Raw genomic sequence first — 24,137 nt, forward strand, 5'->3', positions numbered from 1 at the left:
AGGGTTTGTGCTCGGATTGACAGCTCGCTCCCTCTCGGTGCAGCCGTTAGCTCGGTAGCTGTACTACCGGCTGTTCGGGTGGTTTAGTGAGGGGAAGCAAAGCTGAACTGGGATGCGAATATTATAAAATTGGTCTCAGTCGCAGATAAACAGCAGCCAGATCGCCCGGGGTTGAAGAAAGGTAAGATATATATAGAGTTAGCCAGCGGGTTGTGCTGCCGTTGGATGAGTTAGCGAGCTAACTGCTAGCTTGGTTTATTCAAACTAAGCATATCGCTCAGTACGAGCAAGACTATGCGCTGGCTAACTAACATGGATGCTGCGTGTGTTCCTTTTATGCTGTGCCTGGAGATTATCCGCTTTAGCACGGTTTGAATCCCGAGCCAACTGGTATTTTCTAGTTCGTTTGCCTGTCACGAACCAAGAGTCTGAGGGCAAGCGGGGGATAGATTCATATCTCGAGGCATCATGTAGATTATTGTGAGTTGAAACGTGACTGATTTAGTCACTCATAAGTAAAAACAGTGATCACACACGACAGGATAAACCCGGTTTTTGCAATATGTAGCCAAGTGAGGAGTCAATGTGCTTGTGATCTCAGAACTGATTTCTGGCGTTGGAAATGTTGGAGAGAAAGGTCCAACTTCTCTTTCAAATTGATTAGTAGCATTTCCACAAATAACAGTGGCTATTTAAGAACTAAGCAATATAAATTGTTTTCATTGTTTTGTTCTTAATGAAGTCGACCCTATTGTTTGCATAAGCGAAGCTGAAATAGCTGGAGTAGAGCTGTTACCTTTTTCTGTCCTCATGTGATGTGTATATGGAGTGGCAGGTGGTATGAAATAACTGAGTGTGTGTGTGTGTGTGTGTGTGTTTGGCCGAAGATATAATAAACATATCATTACATAAACTTTATAGTTTTGGAACCGGTTTGCCACTATTTTAACTACAGTTGTAATCATTTTCAGATTGCTGTTGTAGATGTAAGTAATGTGTTAGTTTTGGAACCGGTTTGCCACTATTTTAACTACAGTTGTAATCATTTTCAGATTGCTGTTGTAGATGTAAGTAATGTGTCAGTAATATCAGTAATGTTTTTGTGAGCTATTCCAAACTATGAGCATGTGATATGATATGATATGATATGATATGATATGATATGATATGATATGATATACAGTGTTGTGAAAAAGTGTTAGCCCCCTTACTGATTTCTTTTTTTTTTTGCATGTTTGTCACAGTTTAATGTTTCAGATCATCAAACAAATTTAAATATTAAAAAAAAAATGTCAGGCTAGAAGATTGTTGTCTCAAAATTGTAATGCCCTATGTTCATGTGACAGCTGTGTTTACTGTGTAATCATTAAGATCTGTTGATTTTCAGGCAAGAATGACAATAGCTATGTGCGTGTTTGTAACCTGACCTCAATGAATGAATGGATCAGCACAAACTCACAATCAAGAATCACACACTTGCAATTTGACTTAGGGCTGGGAAATTGTTAAATTAAATGTTTTAAAATTGTTTTTGAACAAAGTGAAAAATGCTCAAATTGCAAAATCAAGATTACTGTATTCTCTGCTTTTACTCAAATGCCAATGACAGCAGTTCCCTGAAGTTACAACACACCGAAAGCAGAAAACAGAAACCACATATTTAGAGATAATGGTATTTGGAAATGAGAGACTGAAAGAGGAGAGAGTTCGTGTGACAAAGGAAAGGGAAAAAATATCTCTAAGAATGAGGAAGGAGTGGATGACTTGCAGTGACACTCCAAGTTAAAGATGAAGCTGTAGAACAGAATCACTAAGTATAAGCTGCATCAAACTGCAACTGAGGGATCCTCAAACCCTTTGCTCTACTGCATATTTTCAGGATAAAATGGCCTGTTTGGTAGGGCTAACAAACAGTCACAGTAGGTGTCCACAGTTTTGATATTAAATGCAGACTACTTGTGTATATATTTGACAGTGTGAGCAGGACTCCAGACTAACTTTTAGCATTGGTTGCACTGATGTGCCATTTATATTTAGGTGCACAAGCACAAAATTTAGGTGCACCCACATTTTTTTCGGGGTGCCCTTAGCATCACAAGTTTAATGGTTTACTTTTTGTCATTTTCTAGAACATTGTTAGCACATATTAGCACATGAGAACAATCATCAAAGGTTGCTCATTCTGTTGCAATTCAACACTATAACCTGCGTCATTACGCAACCTCCAAAATGAGACGTGACTTACATCGCTACATGTGTCTCTCTCGCCTCTGTAAAAGTTCTTTGTTCATAGCACCCCTGAGTTCAGGGTCCCCCTATCGGCCTGGCGCACTTCCGTTGTGTTCTCTCTTTTGCAGCGCGTTTCTCTTTTGCAGTGCGTTTGCCCTTGTCGACCACCGTAATTTCCCATAGTTATGTAAATTTGAATTAATGGTGCACATGAATACTTGTCCATAAATACTTGTTAAAATCTTTTTCCATCCATCCCTCCATTTTCTCCCGCTTTATCCGGGGCTGGGTCACGGCGGAAGTAGCCTATGGAGAGATGCCCAGACTTCCTCCAGCTCTTTGATACCTGTAGTGCATTGACATTGCTAATTTTGTTGCCAGTCAACCATGGTTACTGTGCAAACCAAGTGTTATATGTCAGGAACTGATCTCTAGTTTCTTTTCCTCTTTTATTTTGAAATCTCTTTACTACTCATGCTACTGTCAAGTTACTTCCTGTTAACCAATTTCCTACGTGTAGCTAGTTGACTCTGTCTAATCACATTCAATCAGTGAAGTATATATACTTGAATTCAGATCTCCACCAGTTGGCAGTTTGTCTGTGCTGCAACGTCTTATTCAGTCAACTTACCCGCCTTCATAGTCATGACAGGTCTAGGTTGGACATGCCATAGACATAGTAGAGGAGTTGGTATTGAGCACAAGTTTTCTTAAAAAAAAAAAAAAAAATAATTAATGTGTAGGAGTACTTTGCTTTATCATACACTCAGTTACCGCTGTCATTGTTTATAAGAAGCCAGGTCTTGATTTCAAACTTAACATGAAATTCATGTTCTGAGTTTGTTCTTTTTTTTTTGTTCTGACCTTCACCGGGGGTAATAACTAACACTACGCAGAAAAAAAGTTTGTCGTAACCAAATTAATTGCACCCTGGAGCCTTGGCAGGTGTACATTATGTACTGGATCCTGTGTTCAAAATAGTGGAAAAAACCATATAGCCATACAGTGGGTACGGAAAGTATTCGACATTTTTCACTCGTTGTGTCATTGCAGCCATTTTCCAAAATCTAAAAAGTTCATTTTATTTCTCATTAATGTACACTCAGCACCCCATCTTGACAGAAAAAAACTGAAATGTAGAATTTTTTGCAAATTTATTAAAAAAGAAAAACTGAAATATCACATGGTCATAAGTATTCAGACCCTTTGCTCAGTATTGAGTCGAAGCACCCTTTTGCGCTAGTACAGCCATGAGTCTTCTTGGGAATGATGCAACAAGTTTTTCACACCTGGATTTGGGGATCCTCTGCCATTCTTCCTTGCAGATCCTCTCCAGTTCTGTCAGGTTGGATGGTGAACGTTGGTGGACAGCCATTTTCAGGTCTCTCCAGAGATGCTCAATTGGGTTTAGGTCAGGACTCTGGCTGGGCCAGTCAAGAACGGTCACAGAGTTGTTCCGAACCACTCCTTTGTTATTTTACAGTGGGTACGGAAAGTATTCAGACCCCTTTAAATTTTTCACTCCTTGTGTCATTGCAGCCATTTGCCAAAATCAAAAAAGTTCATTTTATTTCTCATTAACCCTCTGGGGTCTGAGGGGGTTTTTGGGGCCTGGACAAATTTTGACATGTCCTGACATTTGTGCTTTTTTCAGTGTTTTTTAAACATATTAATGTCTAAAGTCTGATAACACTGTAATCAGCTCAAAATTGGCTACAATAATATGTGAGCAGCAAGTTTATACATTGTGTTTTTGAGAAAAAAGTGGTTATGCATGGTTAGTGAAAAACTACAATTTTTTACTCACTGAAATAAGACCATAAAACACAAACAGAACATTGGTTCACAAGACTTTGGAGACCAGCATGTTGTAGGCTAAAGTGTTTTTTTCAGAGTGCTATGAATGTCATCTTGTTCACACATTCACAGTAAACAATACACTGATTTAAATTTTCTAAGACACTTTTTGTCCAGAAAGGCCATATGCAAGAGGGTGTGTCTGAGGATGAATAGTCATGTGATTTACCTGAGAACACAAAAGACGCACTGAACGTCCAGACAAAGACGCGCATAATGAGCCTTTCAGTCAATGTAGCTGGGAGGGGATTAGTGCAGCACAATACAACACAATGAGGAGCCAAACGATCCTCATTTGAGTTAAAATCAGTGTTTTTACTCTGAGGACAAGCTAAACTATTTGTCTCTGTGTGGAATGTAAGGAGCGCCGCTTCACGTGCGTAACGCGCCATCATCCAAACGCGCAGAAAAAGTGAGTAAATTCTATGATGAAGTTTGATATTTTGTGTCATTTCTCGGGGGTGTGCACATATTTACCTGGTTCACCTGAGATTATTTACATGTGAACAGTGAACAGAGTACAAGGTGGGACCGCATTACCTGTAATGAGGTGAGACAGAAAAAAATGGACTTCTCCTTACGTTCATACGGATTAAAATCCTCCACCTTCTTCACCTCTATTCCCTGTAATCGTTCTACTTGAGTCCCTCTCATTTACACACATGTACTGTTTTACTGTGACTAACCTTCATTCCTTTCCTTTCCAGAGCAAACCCCCACCTCTCTAGATTTTCCTCCACCAGTTCCCTGCTATCACCACAGATGACAATGTCATCTGCAAACATCATGGTCCACGGAGATTCATGTCTAACCTCCTCTGTCAGCCTGTCCATCACCAAAGCAAACAAGAAGGGGCTCAAAACCGATTCTTGGTGCAGTCCCACCTCCACCTTGAATTCCTCTGTCACCCCTACAGCACACCTCACCACTGTCTTACAGCTCTCATACATGTCCTGCACCACTTGAACATACTTCTGTGCCACTCCAGACTTCCTCATACAAAACCACAGCTCCTCTCTCGGCACCCTGTCATACGCTTTTTCCAAATCTACAAAGACACAATGCAGCTCCTTCTGGCCTTCTCTGTACTTCTCCATCAGCATTCTCAAAGCAAATATTGCATCTGTGGTACTCTTTTTTGGCATGAAACCATACTGCTGCTCACAAATGCTCACTTCTGACCTCAGCCTAGCCTCCACTACCCTTTCCCATACCTTCATTGTGTGAATCATCAGCTTTATTCCTCTGTAGTTTCCACAACTCTGCACGTCTCCCTTGTTCTTAAAGATGGGCACCAGTACACCCTAACCTGCTGCACATCCTTCCCATCTCTGTCTCTCTGCCTCTCCAACCTGTACAAATCCACCTCTCCGTCCTTAGTGTCCAACCTATCATACAAATACTCATACGCCCTTTGTTTGGCCTTTGCCACCTCTACCTTCACTTTACTCCCTGTACTCTTGTCTGTTCTCTTCTGTCCTTTCTGTGGCTCACTCAGTGGTGCCCCCAGAAAATTTTCACAGGGGTGGCCAGAGGGGGGCCAGAGAAAATCTTAGAGTGGCGCACCAAATTGGGCCTGTAAGTGGTACCTCAGATTGAGTTCAGCTCGTGGCTGTTGATGCACACTCCTCGACTCTTTTCCATTAAAAAGACAATATACATCAAACACTTTTACCTCAATCTTGAGAAACACAAACATTTTGAAAAACACGTTTCATAATTACAGCTTGATTTATTGTAGCTGTTTGCGTCTGTAAATTGAAACACTAAGTTAATTTATTACAGATTACAAAAAAGTGTGCATTAATATACCTTATGGATGTCGGAAGCAATGCTTCTTCTTCTTCTGCTGACTGCTTCGGCTTCTTGTTCTGTTGAAGCACTAAACGCCGTTTGGGACATTATCGCCCCCCACAGGTGGAGGTTGGATTTGCTGTTACCAGTCAGTTGAAATTGGTGGGCAGCAGCGCAGGGTTGTGTGCGTGTGTGTGTGTGTGAATATAACCTTCATGAATCATTTACTTATGATTTATTTATTCATTTAGGCTTTGCATTTATGTCTTGATTGAAGATGACTGTATGGTTTGTATGCACTGAATATGATTTGTTAAAAAGTAGACCTTCTCTGGGGGGGGGGGGGTAATGGGCTGGCCAGCTACTTTCCAGAGGGGGCTGTGCCCCCCTTGGGGGCGCCATTGGTCCCACTTCTTCTTAGCTAACCTTTTCCTCTTAACACACTCCTAAACTTCCTCATTCCACCACCTGTCTCCTTATCTGCTGTCCTCTTTCCAGATGACACACCAAGTACCCTTCTACCTGTCTACCTGATCACATTAGCTATAGCTGTCCAGTCATCTGGAAGAACCTCTTGACCTGCCAGAGCCTGTTTCAGCTCCTCCCTGAAAGCCACACAACATTCTTCCTTTTTCAACTTCCACCACTTGGTCCTCTGCTCTGCCCTTGTTCTCTTCATCTTCCTCACCACCAGAGTTATCCTACACACCACCATCCTATGTTGTCTGGCTACACTCTCCCCAGCCACTACTTTGCAGTCACTGATCTCTTTCAGGTTGAAACGTCTGCTCAACTTGTGTGCTCCTGCCTCCACTCTTATGTCACCCTATGCTCCTCCCTTTTCTGGGAAAATGTGTTCACTACAGCCATTTCCATCCTTTTTGTGAAGTCTCCCACCATCTGTCCTTCTGCATTGCTGTCCTGCATACAAAACTTACCCTCATCACTTCCTCGTCACCTCTGTTTCCCTCACCAATATGTCCGTTGAAGTCTGCCCCAATCACCGCTCTCTCACCACTAGGGATACCCTGGATCACCTCATCCATCTCCCTCCAGAATTTCTCCTTCTCTTCTAACTCACGTCCTACCTGTGGGGTATAACTACTGACAACATTCAAAATTACTTCTTCAACTTCCAGCTTCAGACTCATCACCCTATCTGACACTCTCTTCACCTCCAGAACATTCCTAGCAAAATCCTCTTTCAGGATAACTCCCACTCCATTCCTCTTTCCATCCACACCATGATAAAACAGATTGAACCCTGCTCCTAATCTATAAGCCTTGCCACCTTTCCACCTGGTCTCCTGAACACACAAGATATCCACCTTTCTTCTCTCCATCATATCAACAAACTCTCTAGTTTTCCCTGACAAAGTCCCTACTCTGTCCTGCACTCCTGCCCTTCCTCTTCTCTCTTTGCCTACGAACACGCCTTCCTCCTCTCCTTCTTCGACCAACAGTAGTCAAATTTCCACTGGCACCCTGTAAGTCAGTAGCACGAGACATAGCAACAAGGTTGTTAACCCGGGCTGTGACCAATCCGATATGGAAGTCATATTTGTGATTCACATGTTTGATTTGGCTTAATTTTTACGTTGGATACCCTTCCTGACACAACCTCTCTGCATTTACCCGAATTTCGGACCGGCACATGAAGACACTGGATTGTGCCCCCTGTGGTTGCATTATTCATAAATCTACAACTAAAATATTAAAGTGGTTTTACAGGAGAACAGAAACTAAATTCTTTGGTCACTTCCAAAAAATGTCACTCTCGTTTTAAGGGAGCACTTGCTTGGGTCTGGGATTGTGAAGTCTTGCATTTTGCTTTAGGTGGTTAAAAAAGTTAGTCGTATTACCTGTTTTTGGTGGAACATTTGTATATTGTCTTTTGAGGCCCAGGCTGTCCGTTTGGGTATTATCATCATTAATGCCGAGACTTGAGTTGCTGTCAACATTTTCTATTTTATTCATCTTCTATAATCAGGCAAACACTCCTGACATACTTGCTTACACAGCGACAGCACCCTAAACATTAGCATGTGAGCTGCTGCTGGCTGTTCCTCCATGCTCTGTGCTGTGTGCACTGATGTGCTCTAACTCAGCGCGGCACTATTTTCATTATCGAGTGTTTGTGCTTTCTGTAAAAATATGGATGGAATAAGGTCTATCGTTGATATATCGAAGAAAAGTTATATCACATTTATTTTTATCACCCAGTCCTGATGTTTGTTTTGCTTCTACAAAAACAAACTATGATATTTAAAATTCTGCAATTTAAAAAAAATGACAACGTGACACCTCACAACAGATGGTGAGTTCCTCATTCTGGAACCAAATCCTTAAACTGTGTACATCCTGGGGCTGAACTGCTACATTACAGAATAAAGTGCAAGATGTTAGTGATCCAACCTGTTAGGTTCCTGAAACAATAAGCACAGTTTCACGTAGCAATCATCTACAGAACAACAACTTTGCATAATCTAGATTTCATAATTTGAAGGCAAGTTGTACTTGACACTGGACTAGAGTGTATCTGGGTGTTGCTGGAAACAGGTTTTGGTGTTTAGTGACCCTTCCCTCAATAAACAGACATTTAATACCAGACTAAATGTGAGGACACACATTTATCCATTTATCCCATCAGAAATTGAATTTGACAGCAAGTGCTTGTTTACCTAATTTTGTACTGTACACTGAGCAGTCTTTATGTTGATGCATTATTTGTAATCATGACAAGGTTTTGATTAAATGCTTGGTGCTGAATTTTTTATGTTGGTCAGCATAACAGACTTAAATTACTTTTAGGCAGTACTTTACCTAGAGTTACCTTAATGTACTACATATACATTTATAAAATCAACTAAATCTATTTCTTTAAAATGTTTACCAAACGTATTTTCACAAAATGAACTCACAATGTGTGTTTAGTTTGTACAAAGTTTCATGAAATGAACACTACAGATGCCTTTTCATTATGATAAATACATAAATGTCACAGTTATTTGTAGATGAGTTTAAAATGTTTGGCCATGGGAAGTATCTTATCAGAACAATCATGAAATGCAATAAAATGCATATGATGCCAAAAGCAAACACTTTTTGTGAGCTGGACTGTCAGTAACAACCATTTAAACATGGTTTGCAGATTAACAAATATACATAACATTATGACCACTGTGGAGCCAGAACAGTGACTTTAAGTTATGCTTCATTTCACAATTGTTTGTTGGCAATAATATCCAACCAGACCTGCAGTTTGAGAGTTGCTCTAAACGAGTGGTTTAGCCATCACCGCTTGGCCCTTGTCAAAATCACTCAGATCTTTACTAGTGCCTGTTTTTTTTCTTTTGCTTCCAACTTTGAAGGCTCACTGTTTACTTGCTGCCTAATATACCCCAAGCACTGACGGGTGCCACTGTAATGACAATTTTTTTGTGTATTCAGTTTACCTGTCAATTTCAATTTTATTTGTACAGTGCCAAATCACAGTTCAATCATCTCAAGGCACTTTACAAAAAAGAAAAACCCAACAAATCCCTCATGAGTGAATACTTGGCGACAGCGGAGAGGAGAAACTCCCTTTAACGGAAGAAACCTCTAGCAGAACCAGGCTCAGTTTGGGCAGCCACTGCCGTGACCGGTTGGGTTGAATGGATAGGGGATAGAGAAAAGAATAGCAACAATAAACAAAAAAATGGTAGGGTAGGGGAGCTCAGTGCACCGATGGAGAATACTCAGTATACTTAACTATAAGCTTTGTCAAAAAGGAAGGTTTTAAATCTAGCCTTAAAAGTGTGTCTGCCTCCTGAACCCAGACTGGGAACTGGTTCCACAGGAGAGGACCTTGATAGCTAAAGGGTCTGCCTCCCATTCTACTTTTGGAAAATCTGGGAACCACAAGTAGACCTGCACTCTGGGTGCAAAGTATGAAGGAGCTTGATCATGAAGGGATTTGTATGTGAGGAGAAGGATTTTAAATTCTATTCTGGATTTTACAGGGAGCCATTGAAGATAAGCTAGTGTTGGAGAAATGTGATCTCTCTTGGTAGTTCCTGTCAGGACTCTGGCTGCAGCATTCTGGATTAACTGGAGGCTTTTTATGGAGTTACTGGGACATCCTTGTAGTAATGAGTTACAGTAATCTATCCTTGAAGTAACAAATGCATGAACTAGTTTTTCTGCATCATTTTGAGACAGGATGCTCCTAGTTTTGGCAATATTGTGTAAGTGAAAGAAGATGGTTCTAGGGATTTGTTTTATGTGTGAATTAAAGGACATATCCTTGTCAAAAATAACTCAAAGGTTTTTCACAGTAGTCCTGGAGGCCAAATAATAGATTGCTTCCTAATAACGTTGCCTAAAGGAAGCATGTATAAGGTGAACAGAATTGGTCTTAGGACAGAACCTTGTAGAACTCCATAACTACCTTTTGTGCGCATGGAAGGTTCATCATGGAAATGAACAAATTGGAATCTGTCAGTTAAATAAGATTGGTACCATTTTAACGCTGTTCCTCTGATAGCAGTCACATGCTCCAGTCTTTGTAATAAGATGATCGATGGTGTCAAATGCAGCACTAAGGTCTAGCAGGACAAGTATAGAAATGAGTCCATTATTTGAGGCTAAGAGAAGATCATTGGTGACTTTTAACAGTGCTGTTTCTGTACTATGATGTGCTCTGAATCCTGAGTCTAATACAGATGAGTCAACTAATGGCAAGGTGTCTTTAAGTAGTCTAGTCGGGATGGGGTCTAAGAGACATGTTGACAATTTAAATGAAGCAACTGCTGGCGTGAATTCAGAGAGCTCTATGGGAGAGAAGCAGTCTAAACATAAATGAGGTCTTACAGATGATTCAAGAGCTACTGTAGTAGAAGATTCATTTATTGCAGGTATAGGAAGCATCTGCTGAATTTTATCTCTAATAGTTGTGATTTTATTTGTAAAGAAACTCATCACTAGCTCTCATCACTGCTGAGAGCTAAGGGAACACTGGGCTCAACAGAGCTGTGACTTTTTGTCAGCCTGGCTACAGTGCTGAAAAGAAACCTGGGATTGTTCTTATTTTCCTCTATTAGTGATGAATAGTATGCAGTTCTGGCTTTACGGAGAGCTTTTTTATATGTTAGTAGACTGTTTTTCCAGGCTAGAAAAATTTCCTCTAAGTTTGTGGAACGCCACTTCCTTTCCAGCCTTCGCGATGCCTGCTTTAAGGTACGAATATGTAAATTATACCATGGGGCTAGTCTTCTCTGATTCACTAACTTCTTTTTCAGAGGGGACACAGAATCAAGCGTTTCACGCAGTGAGGTTACAGCGCTGTCAACAATATGATCAATTTGGTAGGGAGTGGGATTGAGGCAGCTGCCCTTCGCTAAGTTTATACTTGGCATAGATGTAAATAAAGATGGAATAATTTTCTTAAATTTATTAACAGCATTGTCGGATAAACATCTGCTGTAGTGGAATTTTCTTCCAAACGCTGCATGATCCATCATTTTAAATTCAAAAGTTATTAAAGAATGATCTGACAAAACAGGATTTGGGGGAAAAACTATTAGATGTTCAATTTCGATGCCATAGGTCAGAACAAGATCAAGGGTGTGATTAAAACAGTGGGTGGGTTTATTAACGTTTTGAATGAAACCAATTGAATCTAATATAGAATTAAGTGAAATGCTGAGGCTGTTATTTTCAGCATCTACATGAATGTTAAAATCTCCCACTATAATGACTTTATCTGATCTAAGCACTAAATCAGACAGGAAGTCTGGGAATTTAGTTAAAAACTCTGAGTAAGGGACAGGTGGACGGTACACAATGACAAGTAGAACTGGTTTCTGTGTTTTCCAGTTTGGATGTGAGAGACTAAGAGTGAGGCGCTCAAATGAGTTATAACTGTTCTGAGGATGAAAGTTTAACAATAAGTTTGAGTGGAAGATTGCAGCTACTCCTCCACCTCGACCTGTGCTTCGAGGAACATGATAATTTTAACAGTGCTGCTAATTTGAAACTCTTCAATCATTCCAGCCCTTATCTTTAGCCTGATACAGTTTGGTCAGTAAATAGTCAGCCAAATAATAAAAAAAAAGTTTCTTAGACCCAAAAATACATAATAAAAATGCAGTTCGATAGTTCAAAATTTCAGCATCAGTCAGTGGCCAAATTTCTGTAGTGATTAAGTTCCAGTGTGTTAAAATTATGGGATAGTAGTAACCTATTGTTTGTGTATAATATCTTACCATGCCATGTCAATGTGACATTTAGTTGCATTTTGTAAACTATGAAGATGGCAATTTCTCGCACCATTATCCATATTTTAATTTAATCATAATCTGAAAATTTAATTTAATTAATAATTTATTATTTCTAATGGCATCCCAAGGTTTCTAAGTCATTTTTTTGTGTTAAAGTTCAGATCTGTTTCATTGGGATTATTTTTGTTTTAACGAAAGGCAGCTTTTGCAATATTTGTGACATTGGATTTTATTATCATCTCTACCTTCTCACTACTGCGGTTTGGGGCTGCCTGGCCCTGAAATGCTGAAGGGAGCGGATCTGTGGTGTCCACACACGATGTAAGATGTGTTTCTTTGTCACACTGTTTTTGATGTCAGTCCACTGATGTTTCACACTGACACAATGTTGCCAACCATGACTGGCTGCGTTCTTTACAGTACCTGTACTGCATTGATATTGCTAATTTTGTCATACCTTGTAAGTACTGTGTGTCATAAGTACTGTGTGAGCCAAACTTCACATAAGGAATACATTTGTGCTTTTTTACTATATTTGCCTCTGTCTCTGGCATGGAGCCTGATGCTGTTTCCATCTCTAATGCTGAGTCAGGGTTAAGGGGGGCTGTTGTCATTGATGTGTAGCCAGGTTCTCGATTTCAAATTCATATCTGTGTATCTGAACATGAAAGTCAGAGTTAATCAGGATGAAGGCACACCCCTATTGACTTTTTGATTTGCTCTGACCTTATAACTGGGGGGAATAACTAATGCTACAATTCGTCACATAGGGACCCGTTAGGTGTAGCAGTGTTGCTCCACCATGTTTCTACAGTGGCCCAGAACGGACAAACCAAATGATGGCTTTGGACAGGGAATCACATTTTGTGTTAAAGGTGATGGCCACTGTACCACTGTAACATACGATTAATTTCAGACACAGATATTTAAATCTGTATGTCTTATACATTTGCCTGGCTGGCTGAATGACATGAACTTAGGTTACTCAGGTTTAACTTATTTTTTTGTTTCTCTTCCTCTGGCCACCACACCCTTAAGTTCCAGGGTATCACAGGACAATATGTGAGAGATTATATACATGAGGGAATGTCTCATGAGAGGACATTTTTTTTCTTTTGCATCTTTAGCTCCTCAGTTTCTTTGTTCCGTTTTTTTGTTTCTCTTTCAACTTGATAGGTGAGAGGCTGTGTAAGCAAGGAACAGAGTGAGACAAGGAACGAGAGAGAGAGAGAGAGAGAGGCGATGGAGCACCATAGACAGAGAACTCTCTCTACATCAGGAGAATCGCTGTACGCCGTACTGGGAGTTGACAAGAATGCCACAACAGAGGACATCAAGAAATGTTACAGGTATATGTAATAATAATGAACAATAGTGTCATGCTGTAGGCAGGGATGCTATCTTTTAATATTTATGTTTAAACCACTAGAGGGAGCCAGAGGTCTGCAACCAACTCTTTTAATTGGTTAAAGGAACCCTGATAGAAATATTAAGCAGTTCCATGTCGTTTTCATGGTTGGTGTAGCATCTTTGGATGAACACATTTACCTCACTTGACTCTCATAGTGACTGGTTAACAGGCATCAGCACCCCCATAGACCCCAGTTGGTGGTCAAGCACTTACTCTTTACCCTCTGACTTGACAAGTGTTTTTGCAGGTCAGTTTCTTTCTATTGTTAAGTTCACATTTTAATTTTTTAAGCATTTTTTTTATGTGTTCAGATTTTCAACTTAAAGGTGTTGTAACCAAGCAGACAATTGTACTGCTGTCTTCTGACATGTCTATGAAATGATTTTCTTTAGTGATAGGCTGTGGGTTGTGTGCTGTGAGCTTGTTAGGCTATAGCTTATAGACTTAAAACAAGGACATGTTAAAATGCTAAAACTTATGCATTGTATTACAATAGTCCAGGGCCTTTAAAGGCCAACATTTGAAAGTTTAGCTATTTATCTAATCTTATTACATGTTGAATCTGTTCACTATTAACACTTTAGTATGGGTGTCTAAATAAGTGCAGAATAAAAGCTATAAATAAGCAACAACAAACACAACACATACTACCAAGGCAGACCCATTTGATTTTTATTGCTGTTATCAAAATTTAAGCTTTCATTAATTATACAGTTTTATACAGTTGTGAGGCAGTCATGGCCTAATGGATAGGGAGTCGGACTTGTAACCTGAAAATTGCAGGTTCGAGTCTCAGGTCCGGCAGGGAAATTGTCCCCCTTCAATACCACAGCTGAGGTGAGACTACGCTGCAGCATTGGCTGCCCACTGCCCTGGGTGTGTGTTCACTTACTGTGTGTGTGCACTTGGGATTGGGTTAAAAGCAGAGCACAAACTCTGAGTATACTTAGCCACTTTCACATGTAATAAGATTTTGGGTTACCGTGTTTTTTCCCACATTTGTTTATGTACTACTTTCTTCTAATGTATATACTGGGACAATGATGAGTTATTTGCCGTTTGATCTCTGTACACCAGTGCATTCAGTTTGGAGTGAAAAACTCAAGATGTGACGGAAGTGAACACTTTCAGCTTTATATCAAAGGGTTTAACAAAAGGAGTGACTGTCAGAAGTCTGGAACCCATGGACATAACTTAATGCTGAGTTTCTTCTTTTGAGATGCTTTCCCAGGCCTTTACTTCAGCTGCCTTCTGCTGCTTGTTGCATGTTTGTTGTTCTTTGTTCTTTCAGTTTTGTCTTCAGTAAGTGAAAAGCATGCTCTATCATGACTGACTTGGGCATTTCTTTGCCTTGAGGAATGCTTGGGTTGCTTTTGCTATATGTTTTTGGGTCATTATCCATCTGGAATATAAAGTACTACTTTCTGTCACTGTTTTACCATGGAGGGGAGGGCTCTGGGCATCATTAAATACAGTTTCTACTAGTAAAAATGTTATTGTGGATATTAATTACCATTCTGAGTAGTGACAATACACATTTGACAAGGAGAAATGTCATTATCGATGTTTAAAATGTATTACAGGCAGTAGTGTGGTTCCTTTACATTATAAAACGGCTTGTATGTGACCAGAGACAATAAAATATTGGATCTATTTTACACCAGCACTAAAGAGGCATACAACTCATCCAACCTCCTCACCCTTGGAAGGTCAGACACAACCTGGTTCATCTCCTGCCTGTTTACAAGCCCCTTGTACACAGGGAACCTGCACAGTATGATAATGATCTAAAGAGACAGAAGAAGCGCTGATGATCTGCTTAAACACTACTTTGTGGGATGAACTGTGGGATCCAAATGCAGATGACATTGACAGTCTTACACACTGCATTACATACTATATTAACTTCTTTCACTGTGTGTGCAGTGTTTCTCCAAAAACAAACCCTGGATCACCTCTATCATTAAGTCTCTCCTTAAGGAGAAAAGGGTAGGCTTTAGGTCAGGAGATAGAGATATGTCCAGATGGCATCAGCTCCAGGTTCCTCAAGTCTTGTGCAGACCAGCTTTGTGGGATAGCTGTGTGCTTTTTCAACTTGAGCCTGGGGATGAGGAAGGTACCACATCCTGTGTGGTACCAGTATCAAAGCCACAGCACCCAAAGGACCTCAACAGCTACAGGCCGGTTGCACGAACATCACATCTGATATGAAGACACTGAAGAGGTTGGTCCTTGTCCATCTCCGCCCTCTGGTGAGCTCATGTATAGGCCCCGGTTCAGTTTTCTTACCATCCCGGCATCGGGATGGATGACATGATCTACCTCCTACATAGAGGTTTCTTTCACCTGAAGAACCCTGGGAGTGCTGTGAGGATCATGTTTTTTTATTTCTCCAGTGCCTTCAACAATATACAGCCGAGGCTTCAGAGGGAAAGGCTGGAGCACATGGGGGTGGACTTCCATCTATCAGACTGGATTTTGGATTACCTCACAAACTGTCCACAGTGTGTGAGGGTACAAGATTGTGTGTCTGACAAGCCTGTAGTACATGGGCCCCACAGGGAACAGTCTTGGCACTGTTCCTCTTCACTCTGTATACTGCAGACCGCATGTACAGCTCACTGAACTGTAAATGTTCTCTGAAGGCTTTACAATCGTCAGCCTGATCTCAGATGGGGATGATGGGGAGTACAGTTGGCTGATCCAGGACTTTGTGGATTGATGGGTTGGTGGTGGACTTGCACAGACACTCCTGACCAACATTGGTGAACATCCAGGAAATGGACATTGGGAGAGTAGACTCTCTATAAGTTGGATTGGTCAATTAAAACAGATGCCCTTTATACGAAAGGCCAGAGCAGGCTCTACGTGCTGAAAGGACTGAGGTTTTTGGAGTTCAGGAGACACACCTGAGGACCTTTTTTGACACAGTCAGCCATTTTCTATGGAGTGGTCTGTTGGTGCAGCAGCATCTCAACAGCAGAGAAGAAGAAACTGGACAAACTGATCAGGAGGGCCAGCTCTATACTGGGGAGTCCCCTTGACCCAGTGCATGTTGTGGGAGACAGAAGGATGTTGGCCAAGCTAACATCCCTGCTGGAGAATAACTCTTACCCTATGCATGAGACTCTGGCAGTACTGGGCTACTCTGTCAGTGACAGTCTGCTCCTTACCAAGTGTGTGACAGAGCACTACTGCAGGTCCTTCGTTCCTGCTATTGACCTCATCACCTATAGACTATAAAAGCCTGTAATATACAGTATATTAGAGTGCAATATTCTCAGATGTGACTTTGTATATTTTTTCCATTTTATATTTTTATTGTAAGTACCTTGTTTTTAATTTTGCTATTCTGCTCTTATTTTTCAACTTGTGACTTCCTTGCTGCTGTGTTAATTTCCACACTGGAACTAATAAAGGTTCTCCTTTTTCTTCTTTGGACAAAATGTATATAACAGCACAATAACAGTAGAAGTCTACAGTTCTGGTTTAAAGTTGCTGTGTCTTCGTCATCGGGTGTATTGTCTAGCTTCTTCTTTTCCTTTCGGCTGCTCCCTTCAGGGGTCGCCACAGCAAATCATCCACCTCCATTCAACCCTATCCTCTGTATCCTCCTCACCCACACCAACTATCCTCATGTCCTCCTTCACTACATCCAAGAACCTCCTCTTTGGTCTTCCTTTAGGCCTCCTATCTGGCAGCTCTAACCTCAGTGTCTTTTTACCAATGTATTCACTGTCCCTCCTCTGAACATGTCCAAACCATGTCAATCTGGCTTCCCTGACTTTTTCTCCAAAACATCTAACATGAGCTGTCCCTCTGATGTACTCATTCCTGATCTTATCAATCCTTGTCACTCCCAGAGAGAACTTTAACATCTTCAGCTCTGCTACCTCCAGCTCTGCCTCCTGTCTTTTTCTCAGTGCCACTTTCTCTAAACCATACAACATTGCTGGTCTCACCACTGTCTTGTACACATTTCCTTTGATTCTTGCTGACACTCTTTTGTCACACATCACACCTGATACTTTCCTCCACCCGTTCCAACCTGCTTGCACACGTCTCTTCATTTCTTTTCCACACTCTCCATTGCACTGGACTGTTGACCCTAGGTTCTTAAAATCCTCCACCTTCTTCACCTCTATTCCCTGTAACCGTTCTACTTGAGTCCCTCTCATTTACACACATGTACTGTTTTACTGTGACTAACCTTCATTCCTTTCCTTTCCAGAGCAAACCTCCACCTCTCTAGATTTTCCTCCACCAGTTCCCTGCTATCACCACAGATGACAATGTCATCTGCAAACATCATGGTCCACGGAAATTCATGTCTAACCTCCTCTGTCAGCCTGTCCATCACCAAAGCAAACAAGAAGGGGCTCAAAACCGATTCTTGGTGCAGTCCCACCTCCACCTTGAATTCCTCTGTCACCCCTACAGCACACCTTACCACTGTCTTACAGCTCTCATACATGTCCTGCACCACTTGAACATACTTCTGTGCCACTCCAGACTTCCTCATACAAAACCACAGCTCCTCTCTCGGCACCCTGTCATACGCTTTTTCCAAATCTACAAAGACACAATGCAGCTCCTTCTGGCCTTCTCTGTACTTCTCCATCAGCATTCTCAAAGCAAATATTGCATCTGTGGTACTCTTTCTTGGCATGAAACCATACTGCTGCTCACAAATGCTCACTTCAGACCTCAGCCTAGCCTCCACTACTCTTTCCCATAACTTCACTGTCTGACTCATCAACTTTATTCCTCTGTAGTTCTCACAACTCTGCACGTCTCCCTTGTTCTTGAAAATGGGTACCAGTACACTTCTCCTCCATTCCTCAGGCATCCTCTCACTCTCCAAGATCTTGTTAAGTAGCCCAGTCAAAAGCTCTACTGCCACCTCTCCTAAACACTTCAATACCTCCACAGGTATGTTGTCAGGACCAACTGCCTTTCCACTCTTCATCCTCTTCAATGCCTTCCTCACTTCATCCTTACTGATCTTTGCTACTTCCTGCTCCACAACAGTCACCTCTTCTACTCTGTGCTCTCTGACATTTTCCTCATTCATCAACTCTTGAAAGTATTCCTTCCATCTTTCCATCACACTTGTGGCACCTGTCAACACATTTCCATCCCTGTCCTTAATCACCCTAACCTGCTGCACATCCTTCCCATCTCTGTCTCTCTGCCCCACCAACCTGTACAAATCCACCTCTCCGTCCTTAGTGTCCAACCTATCATACAAATCCTCATATGCCCTTTGTTTGGCCTTTGCCACCTCTACCTTCACTTTATGCTGCAACTACAGGGGTACTCCTGTCTGTTCTCTTCTGTTGTCTGTGTCCCACTTCTTCTTCTTAACTAACCTTTTCCTCATAACACACTCCCGATCTACCTGTCTCCCTGATCACTTTAGCTGTAGCTGTCCAGTCATCTGACAGAACCTCCTGACCTCCCAGAGCCTGTTTCAGCTCCTCCCTGAAAGCCACACAACACTCTTCCTTTTTCAACTTCCACCACTTGGTCCTCTGCTCTGCCCTTGTCCTCTTCATCTTCCTCACCACCAGAGCCATCCTACACACCACCATCCTCGTCACATCTGTTTCCCATGTCCATTGAAGTCTGCCCCAATCACCGCTCTCTCACCACTAGGGATACCCTGAATCACCTCATCCATCTCCCTCCAGAATTTCTCCTTCTCTTCTAACTCACATCCTCCTTTAGCTCATAACCACTGACAACATTCAACTTTCAGCTTCAGACTCATCACCCTATCTGACACTCTCTTCACCTCCAGAACATTCCTAGCAAAATCCTCTTTCAGGATAACTCCCACTCCATTCCTCTTTCCATCCACACAATGATAACAGCGTGAACCCTGCTCCTGATTTATAAGCACTTGCTACCTTTCCACCTGGTCTCTTGAACACACAAGATATTCACCTTTCTTTTCTCCATTTATATCAGCCAACTCTCTAGTTTTCCCTGGCAAAGTCCCTACATTCAAAGTCCCTACTCTTAAGTCCTACACTCCTGCCCTTCCTCTTCTCTCTTTGCCTACGAACACACCTTCCTCCTCTCCTTCTTCAACCAGCAGTAGTCCAAATTCCACTGGCACCCTGTAAGTCAACAGCACCAGTGGCGGTCTTTGTTAACCCGGGCCGCGACCAATCTGGTATGGAAGTCATATTTGATTTGCCTTAAATTTTACGCCGGATGCCCTTCCTGACACAACCCTTTGCATTTACCCGGACTTCGGACTGGTACATGAAGATGCTGGATTGTGCTCTCTTGTGGGTGCATTAAGTGTATTGTCTTGCTAATATTTAAAAATAATGTATTTAATATTTAAATGCATGAGTACAACTTTTTGCTTTGAGTAAGTTAGACATGTAAGACAAGAATTGTTTGAAACAGACAGCTTTAACTCAAGGTTGACAGCAATGTAGCTGAAAACATATTGCCTCTGTCTTTTTACAGGAGGCTGGCATTGAAGTTTCACCCAGATAAGAACCCGGACAACCCTGAGGCAGCTGAAAAGTTTAAGGAGATCAACAATGCCCACTCCATCCTAGTTGACGCCACCAAAAAGAATATCTACGACAAATATGGCTCACTGGGGCTGTACGTCGCAGAACAGTTCGGAGAGGAGAATGTCAATACCTACTTTGTTCTGTCCAGCTGGTGGGCAAAGGTAGGAAGCTCAGGGAAGATGTGCTTTGTGTGTGTTCTGACTATAAATTACTCATTTCATTCCTACATTTTCAGTGCCTTGAAATTGTTGTTGTCTTTCCATTTATAGAATTTCCCATATACTCTATCTAATGTTTCTCTGTACAGTGAGCTGGTTTTAGCCAGGAAAGCCATTTATCTTGAATCTTTTGCAATTGGTTATGTGTTTTGTAGTTTATGTTGATCAGTGTGCTTAGATTTGATTAGCCGGAATAAGCAATAAGGATAATGAATGGATGGATGGATGGATAAAAATATACACCAAGTGTAATTTTAGGATTAATGTTTTCCTCTCTGCCTTTGCTAGTAGTTGTTTAATGTCTCTTTTTTTATCCTACAGGCCCTGTTTGCCTTCTGCTGCCTGGCCACCGGCTGTTACTGCTGCTGTTGCCTGTGTTGCTGCTGTAACTGTTGCTGTGGTAAATGTAAACCTCGGCCACCCATGGACCAGGAGCCTGAGTTCTATGTCTCTCCTGAGGACCTAGAGGCCCAAATGACTGCTGATGAACGAGGTCAGGACAGGGAAGCGTGTTTCTAGATAAAACAGGTTACTGTTTTCATGCTTTCTAATGTGGGTCTGTGGGTATGTGTTTTCTCCCCAGATGGTGTTGAACCCATTGTGGTGCAGCCATCCTCAGCCACAGAAACCACCCAGCTCACCTCCGATGCCCACCAAAGCTACAGGACGGATGCATACTAGACACACAAACACATGCACATTTAGCTCACACCTGACAGTTCATCACAACTACAGTTTCAACCAATAATTCATACACAACACCACCACAATCATAGTACTGATATATACTGGACACACATGCTCCCAATATTTTCTTTTCACTTTTTCCCTCATCCATCTCATCTCTCATAGCAGTAATTAACACCACACATAAACATACACCAGCTAATAATACAGACCATCACTCTTATCGTTAGCATGGGCTCACTTGCTCAGCCCAAATTTTTCACTGTCTACACTTCAAATTGAGCTGGAATGAGGGGAGAGTGAAACAAAATGCAAATGAGACATGACTGATCCTTTTGTTTTTTCATAGGCTCACAACAGACATGCAGTTTTAGATCCCAGTGTCACCTCCACCTTAACAGTGACAGATGTGCTCATTGTCACACTCACATAAGATACTGTCAAAATATCAAATACACTTGATAAGAATTCAGACATGGTGAAGAACACAGAAAGGAATTTAAACAGGGAGATACTAGCTGTCTCATAGCAGTGCACAAGGTTTCAGTCATGACTTTGCCCAAATGTACAGACACATTTTCAAAATACATGAAAAACACATTACCTTTAATAGGCATGCACACAAATTGTGCTAAATAATGCAGTTTGGAAGCTGTTTTCTAGAATTTGAGGAGCAGGCAGCACAAATTCAGAGCTGTGGGAGAAAAACAGGAATACCACAAAAGATGATGTGCAATTGATTTTAACAGTAAAGTTTTTATCGTCTTAAACTAATTGTGCTAATTGTGATTTTCATTAATTTACTTTAGTGTGTTATTGAAAGCAGCAGCACAGTCCTGAAGAAGACTGCTGTTCAGTTCAGTGCTGGGGAGGTTGATGTTTTCCCTCTGCATAAATCTAAAACTGGAAAAAGCCATACTGTGTACTCATTAGTGATTGTTATAGATGTAAAGTCTAATTTATGCTTTCTGCATCCATATGATGTCAGTTTCATAAGTTTTTCTCTCTTCAACAGTTTATTTTTAACCAAGGAAATCCCTGTGTCTAAAACTGAAACAATTGGAGATGTTATGCAGTCAACAAACTTTTTGTCCTGGCAGGTGAGAAACAAGCTGTCTTCTTTTAGCTGGCTGGGAAACACTTGTCAGAGCTTCTCTCTCAGCTGTAGAGCTAGAAATAGGTCAGTGATCCATGTTGAAGGAGGAGTTTATATGACAGGCTGGGGGTGGGGGTGGAGGTGTTTATCTGTCCTCAATACCCTCATGAACATTACCACAAGGCATCTCACACTGCCCACAAAACCAGACAGAAAGACTGAAATAGTCTGATCACTTAAATCTGTTGCAGCCTATTGGATATGTCATTCTCGTCTATGTTTGTTGGCAAAAAGGGTGAACTTAGAGACCATTAGACTATCACAAGGAGTCCAGGAAAGTTATTTGTAAACAACTGGGTTATGGTTGATAAATGTGGCATGTAAAATGTAACATGTCAGATTTCTAGTCTTCTAGTAATGAATATTTATTATGTATTGCCAAAGTAATCACTTCACTTCAGTTTCACAGTAGTAGCAATTAATCACGTAACATTTTTCTTAATGCAATACTTCTCCAGTGTGGATTTACTGCAAACCTACCCTGTTCTAACTTCTTCTTCAATGAGCTCCCTGGTTCACATTGAAGGCTGTGTGTGGCTGTGGCAGTCTGTATGGAGTCCAGTGTTACTAGTAAAGACAAAAGTACATTACCATATATGACCATGACCTCCTGCTGTCACAGAGAAGGATATACATAGTTAGAGATTTTTGTGTTTTTAGTTTTCAGTTTGTTTTGTGACAAATAATAATGTTGTACGTGTCATGAAGACTATATGTTTAGATTTCACTGTATTTCTTTGAAATAGAAATGCTATATTTTTCTCTCGTCTTATCTGTAGATTGGCTTTTTATTGTTTTTGTTTTACTTATTTATGATGTAAATGAAGGGAGGATATTGATATCCAAAGTCTTATTTGTGTTCTTGGCAGTAGTTGTGTAAACAGTAGTATCCTTACAATCAATGAAGAGCAATTTCAAACAGTTGGGCTGATTAATAACAACACTATCTTGGTTGCTTGTTTTTCGTACCTCTAGCACCTTTGCTTCGCTAGAACAGGAACGTTGTTCAGTTTCTGTTGGCACAACACACACACGCACACATTGAACCTTAATTATTTACTATATCTTCAATTGCTCAAACACACTCGTCATGTGATGTGATACATATGATAAAGTGCAGTGAAAGTTAATTGCTATCATGCACTTCCCAACTTCCAGTCACAATCAGTTTTCAGAGAATCTGCAGGATCATGAGGGATGATCCTAAATTTGCTGTTTTGGACTACAAGAAAAATAAAATGGCGCTAAATCAAGTTATTGGACTGCTTTACCATCAGATCACACAATTTCTTTACTTTATTTACTTCCAGTTTTCAATTTGCTGCAATTCTAATTGTGTTTAAAGTATTTTCAATGGGTTTTATGAAATCTACAGCTGTTCTGCTTAAACTAAATTGTATCTTCCATTTGATTTGTTTTGTTTGCTTCATACCATGTGATCACAGACTACTGAATTGAACACAGTTAAACCCAAATCCCTGATTTCGTTCTCATTTTCTCCATTTGACCAAAAATGGAACAGTGTATGAGTGAATGCCTGAGAAACTTCCAGTTAGATCCAAGACAATGACATAAATGTCTGAATATAGTTACCAGATGATGAAGCATTATTTATTTTATCTTCTTATCTTTTTAATAACTGATTAATCACTAGCTGTTCTGTGAAGGGGATTTATAGAATTTTAGATGTGAACCATTTTGACAATGAAGTGGCAAAATGACAGATCTGCTGTATATACACACATAGTACATAGAGACGTAGAGATTTTCTGTTTTTAGCATGGACTGATATTGTTCACGTTGGTCAGGCAGACGCATGGGTGAAGTGTCTGTATCTACCACTGTAAAATAAATGTTTCTGATGCTTCAGAGCTTCTGATGCTTCCTTTCTCATTATGAGTTTTTTCCGATGGAATGACCTGTATTTAACACATTATCCCATGAAATATTAAACCGAATGTCATCAACAGAACTCGGATGATT

General features: G+C 40.9%; 1 protein-coding gene across 2 annotated transcripts; it reads left to right on the plus strand.

The window, feature by feature from the left end:
* Nucleotides 1–28: 28 nt before the first annotated feature.
* On the plus strand, nt 29–24,019 carry dnajc5ab (DnaJ (Hsp40) homolog, subfamily C, member 5ab). Of its 2 annotated transcripts, none has more exons than XM_026332458.2 (5): nt 29–181; nt 13,320–13,492; nt 20,041–20,254; nt 20,633–20,804; nt 20,895–24,019. In XM_026332458.2, the coding sequence occupies exons 2-5, from the start codon at nt 13,386–13,388 to the stop codon at nt 20,990–20,992; spliced, it is 591 nt and encodes a 196-aa protein (XP_026188243.1). In that variant the 5' UTR covers nt 29–181; nt 13,320–13,385; the 3' UTR covers nt 20,993–24,019. The 2 variants fall into 2 exon arrangements, with proteins under 2 accessions (XP_026188243.1, XP_026188244.1); XM_026332459.1 differs by lacking the exon at nt 29–181 and adding an exon at nt 12,444–12,464.
* Nucleotides 24,020–24,137: the final 118 nt, after the last annotated feature.

Source organism: Mastacembelus armatus, chromosome 7 (assembly GCF_900324485.2).
Source record: "Mastacembelus armatus chromosome 7, fMasArm1.2, whole genome shotgun sequence".
In the NCBI taxonomy this organism is placed as follows: Eukaryota; Metazoa; Chordata; class Actinopteri; order Synbranchiformes; family Mastacembelidae; genus Mastacembelus; species Mastacembelus armatus.